Below are 14453 nucleotides of genomic sequence, written 5' to 3' on the forward strand. Positions count from 1 at the left end.
GCCAAAGGGAGAGAGAGTATTAGCCCAAAGCAAAAGGACCGCACCACCATGCCAATTTTCAAAAAAATTCGAAACAAGTTTAAATTGTTAAATGTTTTTCAATTGGTATCTTTGAGTATTCCTCTAAAAAAATTCTGTCTCAATTGATATCTATATTTTGAGGAGGAGTTTTTCAAAATTTGGTATCTAAAATATTTGACATTCTTTCAATTTGAAAAACCCTCTTGAACACTAAGAGGAGAATTTCATCTAGGGGGAGTTTTGTTTAGTCAAAGGAAAAGCATTTGAAATAGGGGGAGAAAATTTCAAATCATGAAAATGCTTCTCAAAATCTTATTCTTTTACCTTTGACTATTTGCAAAAATACTTTGAAAAGAATTTCCAAAAGAATTTTCAAAAACAAAACAAGTGGTGCAAGCGTGGTCCAAAATGTTAAAAGAAAGAAAGCAATCCATGCATATCTTATGAAAGTTTAAATTGGTTTAATCTCAAGCAACCTTTACACTTACCTTGTGCAAACTAGTTCAATTCTGCACTTATATATTTGCTTTGGTTTGTGTTGGCATCAATCACCAAAAAGGGGGAGATTGAAAGGGAAATAGGGTCAAACCTTTTCCTAAATAATTTTGGTGGTTGAATTGCCCAACACAAATAATTGGACTAACTAGTTTGCCCTAGATTATAAGTTCTATAGGTGCCAAAGGTTCAACACAAACCAATAAAAAGCCCAAGATAGGGTTCAAAAAGAAAGGAGCAAAACCAACTGAAGGCTGCCCTGGTCTGGCGCATCGGACAGTGTACGGTGCACCAGGGTGGATCAACTCCAACTCTCTACCTTCGGGTTTCTGGAAATGCCACTCCGCTATAATTCACCGGACCGTCAGGTGTAGCATCAGACTGTCTGGTGTGCCAGCGGAGCAACGGCTACAGCGCAACGGTCGACTCCAACGGAAACCTGTAAAAGCGCTACAGTGCGTGGACAGAGCGCACAGAGTTAGAGCAGGCGCCAGAAGGTGCACCAGACAGTGAATAGTACCTGTCCGGTGCACCACCAGACTGTCCGGTGGTCCCACCTGTCAGAGCTCCAACGGTCGAACCCTAACTGTTGGGTGACATGGCTGGCGCACCGGACTGTCCGCTGCGCCCATCGACAGACAGCCTCCCCAACGGCCACTTTGGTGGTTGGGGCTATAAATACCACCCAACCACCACACTTCAAGGCATCCAAGTTTTCAGACTTCACATTCAATACAAGAGCTAGTGCAATCAATACAAGACACAAATTCAATAGAATCAAAGCCTCTCCAAGTCCCATTTCCACTCCAAGCAAATAGTGACTAGAGAGAGAGTTTTTGCTAGTGTTCTTTGAGCTCTTGTTCTTGGATCGCTTTTTTCTTCCCCATTTCTTGTTCTCAACACCTTTGTAATCAAAGCAAGAGACGCCAAGTTGTGGTGGTCCTTGTAGGGTCTAAGTGACCCCATTGATTGAGGAGAAAAGCTCACTCGGTCTAGGTGACCGTTTGAGAGAGGGAAAGGGTTGAAAGAGACCCGGTCTTTGTGACCACCTCAACAAGGAGTAGGTTTGCAAGAACCGAACCTCGGTAAAAAAATCACTGTGTCATCTGCTTTGTTTGCTTGTGATTTGTTTTCGCCCTCTCTTTCGGACTCGATTATATTTCTAACGCTAACCCGGCTTGTAGTTGTGCTTAAAGTTTATAAATTTCAGATTTGCCTATTAACCCCCCTCTAGGCGACTTTCAATAATGTGGTTTATTTAACATGAGAAAGTAAATTTTATTATGTAATTCAAATCATATTAGTGCCTATACTTTGCAGAGGAACACACAACGTCAGCACACCTATATGGTGGTACCTTGTAGTGATCTTGAATTTTTTCAATGGAGGGGCAAAATTATAGGTCCCAACACGTCATACTATTTTCACCGATGACGAATGGAAGACTGCTTTGCTCTATATGTATAACAACATAAAAGAGATTACTCGGTTTCTAATGTAAGTGTAAACTTTGTAGTCGTTGTTTCTACCCTGCTTTTTTCTAGTTCTAATAGGTTTATTTTCTTGTACTAACAGTGAGTTTGATTCTCAAAATTGGATGTGTGGTCCTATACCAACATCGAATCAACGTGATTAGATGTGTCGAGAGGGAAACGAAGGAAGGCCTAATTTCCTATATATGTTGGTTTTGTTATTATGTAGATAGGAGTGGCAATATACGTCTAGACCTTCGACAAATGTCCATAGGAACAAATACTATGAAAAGCTATGGTCGGTATGATGTCAATGGTTTCTGTTTCCATTCTACCAGGTTCGAAGCTGCTCACCACAACCAATTCTGTAGTTGTAAATAGAGTTGTTGATGATCAAGAGAAGGTGACTAATTATTATGACATCATCGCAGAGGTTGGATGAAGGCAGAGCAACTTCATAGAGATTGTGTGGCCATCAGATCAAAATTTTAAGAGTTGGTCCATTTTGTCCTTGGCTAAGTAGATAGATTGTATGTATCTAAGGGTAGTTTAGAAAAGAGGAATAACCCTCTATAAATATGAGGGGAGGCCTGAACTATTCAGCCATCGCTTTTAGCATTTTATTTCCTCGATTAGCTCATAGTCTTTATTTTCCTTATCATGTTTTAAGATCTTTAAATGTTTTGAACCTTGTCGTCTAAGTTCATGAAATTTTGAGGAAGTGTGCCTGTAACCACACTTTGCCCTATGGGTTTTCATTTCGTGTCAAATCTGATGGTTTTTGTTCTTGAGTTGTTTCTTCCCTTTTTCTATCCCTCTAATTTGAGTTTTTGAGTGGATCTTTGCCTCACAAGTTTGGGGAGTGTTTTGGGGGTTAATCTTTGGTTTACAAACTGTCCAAGATTCATTACAACCTCTGATATGAGTTGATCCAACTCGTAGATAAGTTTTCTATCTGATTTGCTCTTTTGATAAAACCCTAACAAAACTCCAAGTCAAGTTTGAGTTTTATGATCTGAATTTGAAGCTTAAACCTTTGTGGCCGCCTTGGAAACTTCCTTGTGAAGGCGTGTGAAACATTTTAGCTCAATCAAAGTTCATTTGGACCAATCTTGCATTCTAAAACTTCAATTCGAGATGTTGAAAACAACCTAAGTAAATGGCACAATTTTGGGTCGTTTTGGACTTTTCGGTGTCCGTTTTGCAATACGTCTGATTCATTAGACTCTTGTATGTCCCTAGAAATTTTTCCAAATACATGCAATCACAAGTTAGTTGATATGTTTTGGTTTGAGCATTCTCTTCATTTCCATTGAGGTTAAGTGCTCAATTTCAAAGTTTTTTATTGGCTCTAATTCACCCCCTCTAGTAGCCAGATTTGATCCTTCAATACATGTTACAGTTTATATGTCATTTGTGAATGAATGATTTGGTAGAACATATCAATCTCCATCTAATATGTCACACCAGGATTTTAGGATAAACCTAGATGCATCTCGTATGTGTGACAGGATCAAATTACACACATGTGATGACTTTATTGTATAGAAACCAATGCCATAAACTTTATTACATAAATAAAATGTCTTTATAAAATAAACTAAATAAAAGAAACTAAATGACTATCCATAGGATGGTTGACCGGAGCAACGTAGACCTAGAACTCCTCAAAAGTCTCCATAGAAGTTCTCCTCGTGTTGTCCATGTTCTAAGCACCAAATTTAGCAATAATGGGTACACTTATGGTTGGTACTCAGCAAGCGTGTAAAAACAGTGTAGAGTAAGGCTATCCAAGAATAAGGTTGAGGCTATAACATTACATATTTTAATTAAGTTGGTCAAAATTTCATTAGCAATTACTAAGTATAAATTGATATATCTCAATTAAGTATAAGATCATGATTGAAATATTCAACAATAATAAACCACATGCAAATCCATTTAATTTGTTTCTAATAGATTAATCGTGTGAAGATTCGAGCTGCTCTTGATCGTTAACACCACTGATATATCAGCTTTACACTTGTAGAGGTCGTACATCTTTACCCACAAGTCGTGTTACACATTTGCCCGTGTTAGCTAGACCCTTCACCTCTTCCAAAAGGTGTGGCAGGGTTCACTACGATGCCTTTACAAAGATCCGCTAGTATGAAGTTAACCCACTAGTTAGGTTTCAGGACGAGGTGTAGCACAGAACTCCCTTGGTTGAAAAGATACCATAGACCCCATCACCCCGAGAAGCGATCCAGACTCCCGACAACACCTCCCCACTTGACCTTTCAGTAAGGTTAACACATAACTAGCTTCCCTAATTAACTATCCAAGACCAGAGTCTATTAGTCATTGTGGTTGTACTGTTTTCTTGTGTTCTCGCTCCATGTTCTTAGTTAAACATAGTGATGTTGCAAATAAGATACCATAATAATAAAACAATATCCATATGAATAAAATAATTTCTATTTTCCATGGGTAAGATTATCCCATAAACCAAGTAAAGCACTAGCTTGTTTACCCAACGATAGGTAAATTAGGTGTAAACCATGGTTTACAATTTCGTCTTTACTGTTCAAAATTTCGTTTTATCAAAGTTTGACTTTTGTATTTTTTTGAATTTGGAATTGAAATATATAGTTTCCCAGACCTAAATTTCACTTTCATGTAGTACCGAAAACGGGAAAATACCTAATTTCACCGAATTTCGGTCAAAATTGTAAACTGTGGTGCGAACAAGGTATAAGGAAAACAAAATTAGTCATCACCTAATAGGTCCCTTCAGTTTAACTTAATTGTGCAATGCATAGGTGAGAATATAATAGTAAATATTATATATGACACAATAATGTGATAAAGGACACAACTTGTCATCTAAAGCAAGCTCATGTTGCTCAGGGTCTTCACAAGGTTGGTCTTCAGATCCCTCAAACACATGCTCTTCTATTCACAACATACAAACATGCAAGAAAAACATAAATAAAAAATAACAATGTGCCAAATAGAGAAACCATATGCATAAATCAAATCTACGCATCGAGATGAATCCGTAGGCTCAAGAACCACTAAAATCGGAGTTAGAATGAAAAAGTTATAGCAAAAACAAGTTTTAGGGTTGATTTTATATTAAAAATAGAATTCTAGGGACCCATTTGTGAAATCTAAGAACCTCAACTTAATTTCTAATATAAACCAATGGGTCTCAATGTGAATTGGGCCACCCTGGACGACAGATTAGAAATCTAGAGAGCTTTAGGTCAAAATTATAAATTACAGGACCTGTTTGAAACACTTTTTAAACAGTGAGCGACTGTGGGGCTATTTCAAAATAACTCAGGGACTCATCTGCAAAACATCCGTCTAATTTAAGTGCATGCGACCAAAGCCGTAGAATCCCAGATTAAATAAAGTGAAGCGATATTATGTTTAGATCTAATCTAAACTGTTTATCAGATTGATGGTCAGTGGCTCATCTTCCACCTCTGACAGTGGCCGAGCTACACCGTCGCGTTTCCACGACGGTGCCCTCTGGTGACCCGCACACCGGTGCTCTGGTGCCCCAAACCGATCGCGACTGCATGACAAAAGTAGGCGGAGGAGATGGAAGATTTGGTAGGGGCCTAGGGGTATCTCACTGACGACGACGACCAGAACGGGGCCCGCCATGACGTGGGATGGCGCAGACGCAGATCTAGAATTCCAACGAGGTGCACTCCGATGTCCGGTCACTCTTCAGTCTTCACGCTTGCAAACACTACGCAGCCCCTCTATAAAACTCAGTGAACCTCCTAGGATGCTAACCAAGGCTTGTACAATGGCGATGGAGCGTTTAGGTTGCGGTGGTTCGTTGCTCTTCTCTCTCAGTTCACGGCGGCACGAGCTCTCGGCATCCGAAATCACGCACTCTAAGGCCATCTCCAGCGCGGCATATATATGGATGTGTATAACAATGTTTTGAACTATAGATTCCACTGTTTATAGTAGAGTTTGAAATAGAGATTGAGATAGGAGTGAGACAAGGAGACTGTTGTGTGCTGGAGATCAGTGACGGACGTAGAACAAAATTTTAGGTGGGGCGACACCATAAGAGACAAACCACGATACTAGACGACTAGATAAAAATAGCTTCATGATAATAACAAGGTCAGTGATAATACTAGGAGCGTTCTAAAATGATATGAATATCAGAAAACCATTTTGGCCACCCTACAGAAAGGCGGGTGAAGCGGCCACATCGACGCGTCATTGTGGTGAGTCTGCCTTGAGATGGCGATGATGAGGCAGCAACATACGGGCCACTAGTCCCTGATCTGGACGCCGCACCTGGAACTCCTTCTACCTGTGGTTGTGGGGTTGGCGCCTCCTGAGCTGCTTGAGCAGCACCCATAAGGGGGTGGGAAGGAATAATGCGAGGGGCAGCGAGGGCAAGCAGTTGTAGACAGTGGCAAGCGACAACTATTGTTGTATTGCGACGACGTGGTGGGACCCTGGTGGCATAGTGAGGGCAGATGGTGGTGGCACCATGGTGCCAAGGTAGGATCCCACCAATAGCTTGCCCACCAGTCGATGTGGAATAGGAGGCAAAATAGTGGCGCTGCATGTGGGATCCCGACAATGCGATGAACTAACGAGAAGACAAGGTGACACTGGTAGCGGACGGGTCTGGTCACCCACTACCGATCCAGTCATGATCGAAGGAGCGATCGAGCCACGAGTAGGTCGAGTAGCTAGCCGCTAGAGGAAGGAATCAAACTACTTGTATGGAGAGCGGGCTGAGCAATGGACTATCGAGAAAAAGTTAGATTAAAACTAGGTTTCATTAGATTTGGTTGTACCTACTATATAAAAGTTTTTTTTTTATTTTGATGTATATCTAAATCTAGGTATAATAGCATATAAAAATTGAGGTGGGGCCATGGCCCCCTTTGCCCCATCCTTAGATCCGCCTCTGCTGGAGATAGCCTAAGGCTAGATGAGATATAGGGTGTGGGTGGTCGAGTGTTTATACCACAATAGGGTAGAGTATGAAACAGGGGATCGATGGTCGGGTTGTAGAGTGTCGATGTGATTCTTCATCCACAACCAAAACGGATTCAACATTGAAGACAATATTGACTTCAGGCCCCATGTTACTGTGTCGATCACAGACGTGCTTCCTCTGTGGTTACGTCCGGCGACTGACGTGTGGGGCTAGACCATAGTCGATCCCACATGTCAGCTAGACAGCTGTAGTTACGTCCATCCCAATGGGTCGGTCACAATGCGGGGCTCGAGTGTGTGCGAAACCGAAGAGACACAACTTTTCGTGAATACGCCAATTGACGATGCGGGTGTGGGCGTGAGTAGGGGTGAAAATGGAAACGGTAATTTTCGGATACCGAGAATCGTTTTCGAAGTTTTACCAAAATTTAGGTCTAAACAGAAACAGAAATGAAATCGGTAAAAAAATCGGAAACGGAAACAGTTTGGCCCTCTTCCTATCTTTTCCGAAAATTATTGTTTTTATTCGGTATTTTACCGTCGGTAATAAATTCGGTGTTGTTCAGAAAAATATTAAATCTGTACTATCCTTTATAAATTCATAACAAATTCATGTTAGCTTAGAAAAATATGAAACTAATTTTATTATTTTCCTAAAATCAAGATCTATTTAATGGTATATAGTTTAGAATCATTTGAAACTTTTATAAATTTTATTTATATTTTCTTACCTGTTATTACTATTGATACATATATTCATAATTTGCACGATAACTTAATAAGGACCAAGAGGACACTAATTATATTTACTATGCCAAGTAGTAGTACAAATAGAATGTAAGTGTCATATCATTATACACATCTTGATTCTAGTTTACTTAAATACATAATAATGGTTTATATACTTCTCAACTTATATATTTAATGTGACCTCCTACCTTATATGTTATTACTAATTTCATATGAATGTATGACTTGCGTGAATTTTTAAAGTCAATTGAGGGTACACGTTACAGTTTTTACCGATCGAATTTAAGATTTCGATTGTAACCGGTGTAATTTTCGTACCGAACTTTCGTTTCTGATGTTTCCAAATTACCGATGTCGTTTTCGTTTTCGGAGTTACCGTTTTCGATCTTATTTCTGAGAAAAAATATGAAAAGAAAATTGATTTTAGTGTTTACCGATCGTTTTCGACCGTTTTTACCCCTAGGCGTGAGCTGCCGGTGTGGAAGTGGGCCGGCCGAGGAAGCGGCCCACACACCAGAGAGGGAGCCACACGTAGGCATTTTTCTTTTTATTTTTTCTTTTTAGTTTCCAATTCAAATCCAATGAGAATTCAAATGATTCAAATCCGAATTCAAATTCAAACAGTAATAAACCATGCTCCAGAATGCAGTGCACATCACAAATATATTCTTTTGCCCAATTGATCATTTTAGGAAAATATATTAAATGCATAATTAATCGATATGTAAGAGCACTCCAATTCAAATAATCTTTTCGAAAATCTTATTTATTTCTTAAAATGGGAGATTTGGGTGTTACATAATATTTTGGTGAAACAGCATCTAGCTAGCCTCATCTCTCGCCGTCTGTCTCCGCAGTATCATGATGTCTCCGCAGTATCATGAATTCATGATGATGGTTGACAACTCGCCACGCAGAGCACCAAGCTCTTATAGCACTTATTAGTCTTTCTGCAGACGTACTCATTAAGACCGGAATCTAGATAGCATGGCCCGTCGTCATTACGGCTAACAAGTATGTTGCCCGATGCCCTCGTCTTGGTCATCGTCATGTTCCTAGCATTGCTGTCCTCTTTGGTGTGCCCTAATAAGATCAATCACGTGCAACTCCATCAGATTAATTTAAGGAACACTAAATAAATTGATATACCTATTTACCACAAAAGAAAATGGGCCTAATAATTCATTGATTACCACTTGTTGTGCGTGCATGAGCAACAAAGGATGCTAGAAGAATCATGGAAAGCAACCAGAATAATCCTTGGAAGCTGCTGCACTTCGCCATGGGTGACAGATGATATGAGCTACAATAGTCTAATACCAAAAATGTGTTGATGTGTTTGATATCACCACGCCTGCTTTATATACTAAACATCTATCCGTGTCTATCTATCTCCATGTCTCTTAATCTATCTACCAGTCCATCTATCTATCTATCTCTATCTATCTATCTATCTATCTATCTATCTATCTATCTACTTATTTATATCTATTTATATCTATCTCTCTATATATGTGCCTACCTATCTAGTTATATCAACTATGAGAATTAAATACAAACTAATTAGGTTTAATAAAATTGTCTCGCCTTTAGTCTTATCTGTATAATTAGTTTTTATATTTAAACTATATTTAACACTCACAATTATCATTGGAACATTCGAAGTGGCACATACTAAACTTTAGTTCAATGGAACCAAACACCTCATGAATATCATTACCTCGGTTGCATGTTCCCGTGGGCAATACAATGCCCTCTCTTTTCCTGATTTTTCTTTTCTAGAACAATGTTGGTCCTTGCCATCTTATAAAGGTATTTTCATTCTTAGGGACAGATACTACAAGGAAATTCGATAATTTACGTCGGCTAGAGTCAGTTAAGGTTATGAGTTTCTCGCGGGATTTGTTACCTAAAATTATGGGATTAGCTCGGGAAACAACTTATAGCGGATCCAGACCTCCCCTTTATATAGATGAAGGGCTACGGCCGATTGAACCCCCAACAATCGATCAAATCAAGTCTATTTCTCGTTTTACTTATGCATTAGGAATAGTTCTAGTTTAGCTCTAGATTAGCCTTTCTCTACCCCCAAATTCTTCGCTTCTCTTCGGCTCTACGTTGATTAGAGGTGTCTAGGGTGGCCTGCCGACCCTAGACGAAGCCTAGGATCTCTCCTGACGGGGTCCCTCCCCGGAGCGAGATTCAGACGCCGCCGACGAACTCTGCCGCCCCTGTGCACGCGCGGACCGTCCGGCCTCTTGGCGCGGACCGTCCGTCTCGTCAGACAGGGAACCCGAGCCCTGCACCAGGTCGCGGACCGTCTGGCCCCTGGCCGCGGACCGTCCGCGCCTGTGTAGAGAGCACCGCCGCAGGTTCTCAACGCAGTGATTGGTGCCCGAACCGGCGCCAACACACTTTTTGGCGACTCCGCTGGGGACAGGTGTCTTGATCTACTAAAAATCAGGCCCTCAAATGGCCGGTTCTAAAGATCACACTGATATCTCCCTAGACAATATCCTGAAGCCAGCTGTTGAAAGACTAACGGCCGATGAGCAACAGCAATACGAGGACTACATGTGTCAAGCGAAGGAGAAATTCTTATCACAATACACGGTGGATCGCCACCAGAAAGTTGTCAAACATGGAGAGACCGACATCACATCTCTTCTATCTCCGCTTCAAGTCCCTAACGTAAGTACACCCGACGACATCCAATCTATTAAACAATATGTAGATCATCAGCAGAATCAAATGAAACAACAAATTGGAGGGTTAGAAGAATCAATTAGAAAATTAACACGTACGTTGGAGAAGTCTGTTGCTCCTAGTTTTCCATCATATGAAACTAGTAACAGGATATCTATGTCTAATACATCGGCAACAAATGGGAATTCGCAGCCCTAGCCATTATATGGTATGCCGATGAACTCATATCCAGGGAAAATACCACCGATGTCGTCCCTACTTGGCATATCGGCACCCCTGGACACGGTCGGACGGTCCGAGCTTTTGCCCGGACCGTCCGGCCCTTACGCAGACCGTCTGGCTTTCCCTGCCAGACAGTTCGGGACCACACCACATCTACCGCGTGGCGCCCCAATAATAGCGAACACGACCGGCCAGTTCGGATGTACCACCGTACAGACCCGATACACATACGCAGAACCTACTGTCGCACACTACGCACCAAATTGTTACACACCACAGCAGCAGTACGTTCCGCCCCCTACATATTTAAACCACAGCACGCCATACGATCACAGGTCGATCAACATTATCGATCAGTCACGGCAAGAAGGTCGGTATAACAATGCCTGACCGAATGAACCCCATAGCCTAGGGTCCGGTGGTTTGCCACCGGACGCGATGGAGAAAATTAGGGAAGAGATGGCTGAACTATTTCGAGATAGGCTCGGAGTTATTGTAGTTAGAGTGGGGCAATCATATCAGAAGCCATATGATCACCGGTTTGACATTGTCCCATATCCACAAGGGGCAAAAATATCGGAGTTTTCTAAGTTTTCTGGTGAAAATGGGAGAAGCACACACGAACATATAGGCCAATTCCTAGCACACCTAGGCGAATTGGCCAATGGGGAAGCATTACGTGTTCGTTTATTTTCTTTATCCCTTACTGGTACCGCATTTACATGGTATGTCACCCTACCTCCTAATTCCATTAATTCCTAGAATGATTTAGAGAGTAAGTTTCATGAACATTTCTTTTCTGGGGAATATGAATTAGGGCTAGCTGATTTAGCTTAAGTCCGACAGGGACGCGAAGAATCGGTTAACGATTATATCCGGAGGTTCTGGGACACTAGAAACCAATGCTTTCTGTTGGGGACTTGTTCTTAAGTGCTATGAGTTAAGAACAAGGCAACATAGAAAAATGTTAATCGTTAAAATCCTTCGTCCTCCGAAGCATTATTTCCCTTGGGATGTAATGGCTTACGGACGAAGGTTACGAAGGATGTACCTTCACAAATTCATCAATCAATAACAAAGGATGAAATATAAAGAATGTAAAAGACAATATGAACAACCATATATATTATTATCAGGCATAAACAAAAATATCGTTGAATTACAAGTGTACCTTCAATCGGAAGGAGATGACAATACAAGCGTGACGCAAAAAGCGAATGCCAAGTCAGCGTGAACAGTACGGGGGTACTGTTCACCTATTTATAGGCACGGGGTACAACCCATACAAAATTACATTCATGCCCTTTACATTTGATAATAATTCTATAGTAATCTATCGAGGTCTGAATAGCCTTTTCATCTTTAAGTCGGTTTCATTTTCTGCAACCACGCCGAAGCTCTTCTGCAAACATCTTCGGCGTTGTATCAAGACCTTCGTATTATCCTGATCTTCTCCTGTCGTGATACCGACTTGAGTTCGAAGGTACCTGCTCACACATTATACTTCCAGAAATACTGTTAAATCCTGTTTTTGAGGACCTTCGGATGCCGAAGGTCCCCAACAGTTTCGAATCCATGTCACAGACAAAGAGCTAGCAGGGCTGGCTTTTAATGGGTTGCTATTCTACTCAAAAGACAAATTAGATTGGACCTAGTTCTTTTCAATAGCTCAGCTACATTAGCGGGCTTTAGCCTGTGAAAGCCGATTTAAAGAGACATCAAAATTGGCCGCCCGTACTATACATCTAGTAGAGCATGATAATTCAGATGATGAATTTGCAGATGTATATACCGCTGAGTTTGTTTGGCCAACAAAGGCCAAATCTTCTGCATGTTCTTCCTTACAGTCGATTCAAAAGAAACGACAAGAAGAGATTAAATTTACCTTTAATGTTGCAAAATGCGAACTACTAAAAAATGGCAACATTAAATTAACTCATACTATTCCTCCTATGTAAGAATTAAAGAGACGTGCTTATTGTAAGTGGCATAATTCTTTTTCCCATGCCACCAATGATTGTAATGTTTTTCGTCGACAGATACAATCGGCCATAAATGAGGGTTGGTTGGCTTTTCAGGAGATGCAAGTGGACACGCAGTCATTTCTTGTCAATATCATAGAACCCGCATGCAAAGAGGTCTTGGTTCGGCTCGGAGTGGCCGATAAAGGCAAAGGCAAAAACATCGTCATTAACAATCCTCGTACGTCAAATATATCACAAGAAGAGATTGCTCAGAAGGCTCCGGACAAGGAGACTAGCAAGTCCAGATGCACCAGGGGACATACTCAATTGAGGAGCCGAGCACGACAACCTGACCCAAGCATCACGGATGGTCCGACACCTACGTGCGGACGGTCTGGTGTTCAGACAGACGGTCCAGCTAACTCATCCGGACAGTCCGCCTATGGCTAGAGGTGTCAGCGTCCACACAAAGCAAGGAAACAGACGCAAGGGCAAAGCCAACATGACGCACATGGTCGGCTGGTAAAAGCCTGCCCTACTTTCGACCAATTGCTAGCCAAATATGCTGGCAAGAAGGTCGTTCTATGCGATCGACCAACAAAGAAACCCTGGTCACCCACTAAAACAAATGGCCGAGTAAAACGGTCCGAAAGACGACGTAACAAGCATCGCATGTTCATCCTGTCATGCCAGGATGCTTCCCACCCACCTACTCATCGTCGATGTATTGTCATATTCAAATATGGAATGGTACGACGATGAACCCATGGTATATGCGTACTCCCTTTGTCTATTCAGGCTGGGGGGCACCTCCATTCTATTCCTTTTGTTCCATTGATCAAATGATCACGGCCGAGAAAGATGCAATCCTAAACGATATTTATGCATTGGGGCTCTATTGAATGATCACCATATTAAATTGAAAAATCTGGTGGCTTGCATCAGGCTTAGTTCATATACTTGTGGTTCATCAACCTCCACCAAAAGGCAGGGGACACATGTTGAGCTCAAAAAGTGGCCTCGCGGACGGTCCGGCCCTGAGGCCGGATGGTCCGCGCGTGCGCAGAGTCAGTTAAGGTTCCGAGTTTCTCACGGGATTTGTTACCTAAAATCGTGGGATTAGCTTGGGAAACAACTTGTAGCGGATCCAGACCTCTCCTTTATATAGATGAAGGGCTACGGTCGATTGAACCCCCAACAATCAATCAAATAAAGTCTATTTCTCGTTTTACTTATGCGTTAGGAGTAGTTCTAGTTTAGCTCTAGATACCTTTCCCTACCCCAAATTCTTCGCTTCTCTTCGGCTCTACGTCGATTAGAGGTGTCTAGGGTGGCTTGCCGACCCTAGACGAAGCCTAGGATCTCTCTTCCCCGACGGGGTCCCTCCCGGGAGCGAGATTCAGGCGCCGCCGGCGAACTTCGCCGCCCCTGTGCACACGCGGACCGTCCGGCCTCCAGGCGCGGACCGTCGGCTCGTCAGGCAGGGAACCCGAGCCCTGCGCCAGGTCGCAGACCGTTCGACCCCTGGCCGTGGACCGTTCGCGCCTGTGCAGAGAGCACCGCCGCAGGTTCTCAACACGGTGATTGGTGCCCGAACCGGCGCCAACAAGGCGGATAGAAATTGACTAAAACTGATGGAAGTTAGCTAATTTGCGTTGGCCAGAAATTAACTAAACCCGATGAAAGTTAGCTAATTTCCATCAGTTTTGGTTAATTTTCACCGGCTCTAGCCAACGCCAGTTAAACGACGGATTACTAACTCCATCAAACTAGCTCCATCCGGAAGGGATGTGTAGGCTTCCTAATATAATGTAGGTAATTTCCATCGTCCTCGATTGTAATCGATGGAAGT

At 42.0% G+C, this 14453-nt stretch overlaps 1 protein-coding gene across 1 annotated transcript; it reads right to left on the reverse strand.

Annotated features, from left to right (window-relative positions):
- Window positions 1-8448: 8448 nt before the first annotated feature.
- LOC542570 (basal layer antifungal protein 2) lies at window positions 8449-9044 on the reverse strand. Its single transcript, NM_001138521.2, has 2 exons — window positions 8903-9044; window positions 8449-8792 (listed from the first exon to the last, which is right to left on the reverse strand). Exons 1-2 carry the CDS (start codon window positions 8991-8993, stop codon window positions 8596-8598), a joined length of 288 nt encoding a protein of 95 aa, NP_001131993.1. The 5' UTR covers window positions 8994-9044; the 3' UTR covers window positions 8449-8595.
- Window positions 9045-14453: the final 5409 nt, after the last annotated feature.

This window comes from Zea mays, chromosome 4, assembly GCF_902167145.1.
Source record: "Zea mays cultivar B73 chromosome 4, Zm-B73-REFERENCE-NAM-5.0, whole genome shotgun sequence".
NCBI lineage: Eukaryota > Viridiplantae > Streptophyta > Magnoliopsida > Poales > Poaceae > Zea > Zea mays.

Bases quoted from the DNA above. Each gene is read 5' to 3' on its own strand.
- LOC542570 (NM_001138521.2), bottom strand. From the start codon at position 8,993: ATGGCGAAGTGCAGCAGCTTCCAAGGATTATTCTGGTTGCTTTCCATG. The intron at 8,793-8,902 runs GTAATCAATGAA...TGATCTTATTAG, and splicing joins TCATGCACGCACAACAAGTG to GGCACACCAAAGAGGACAGC.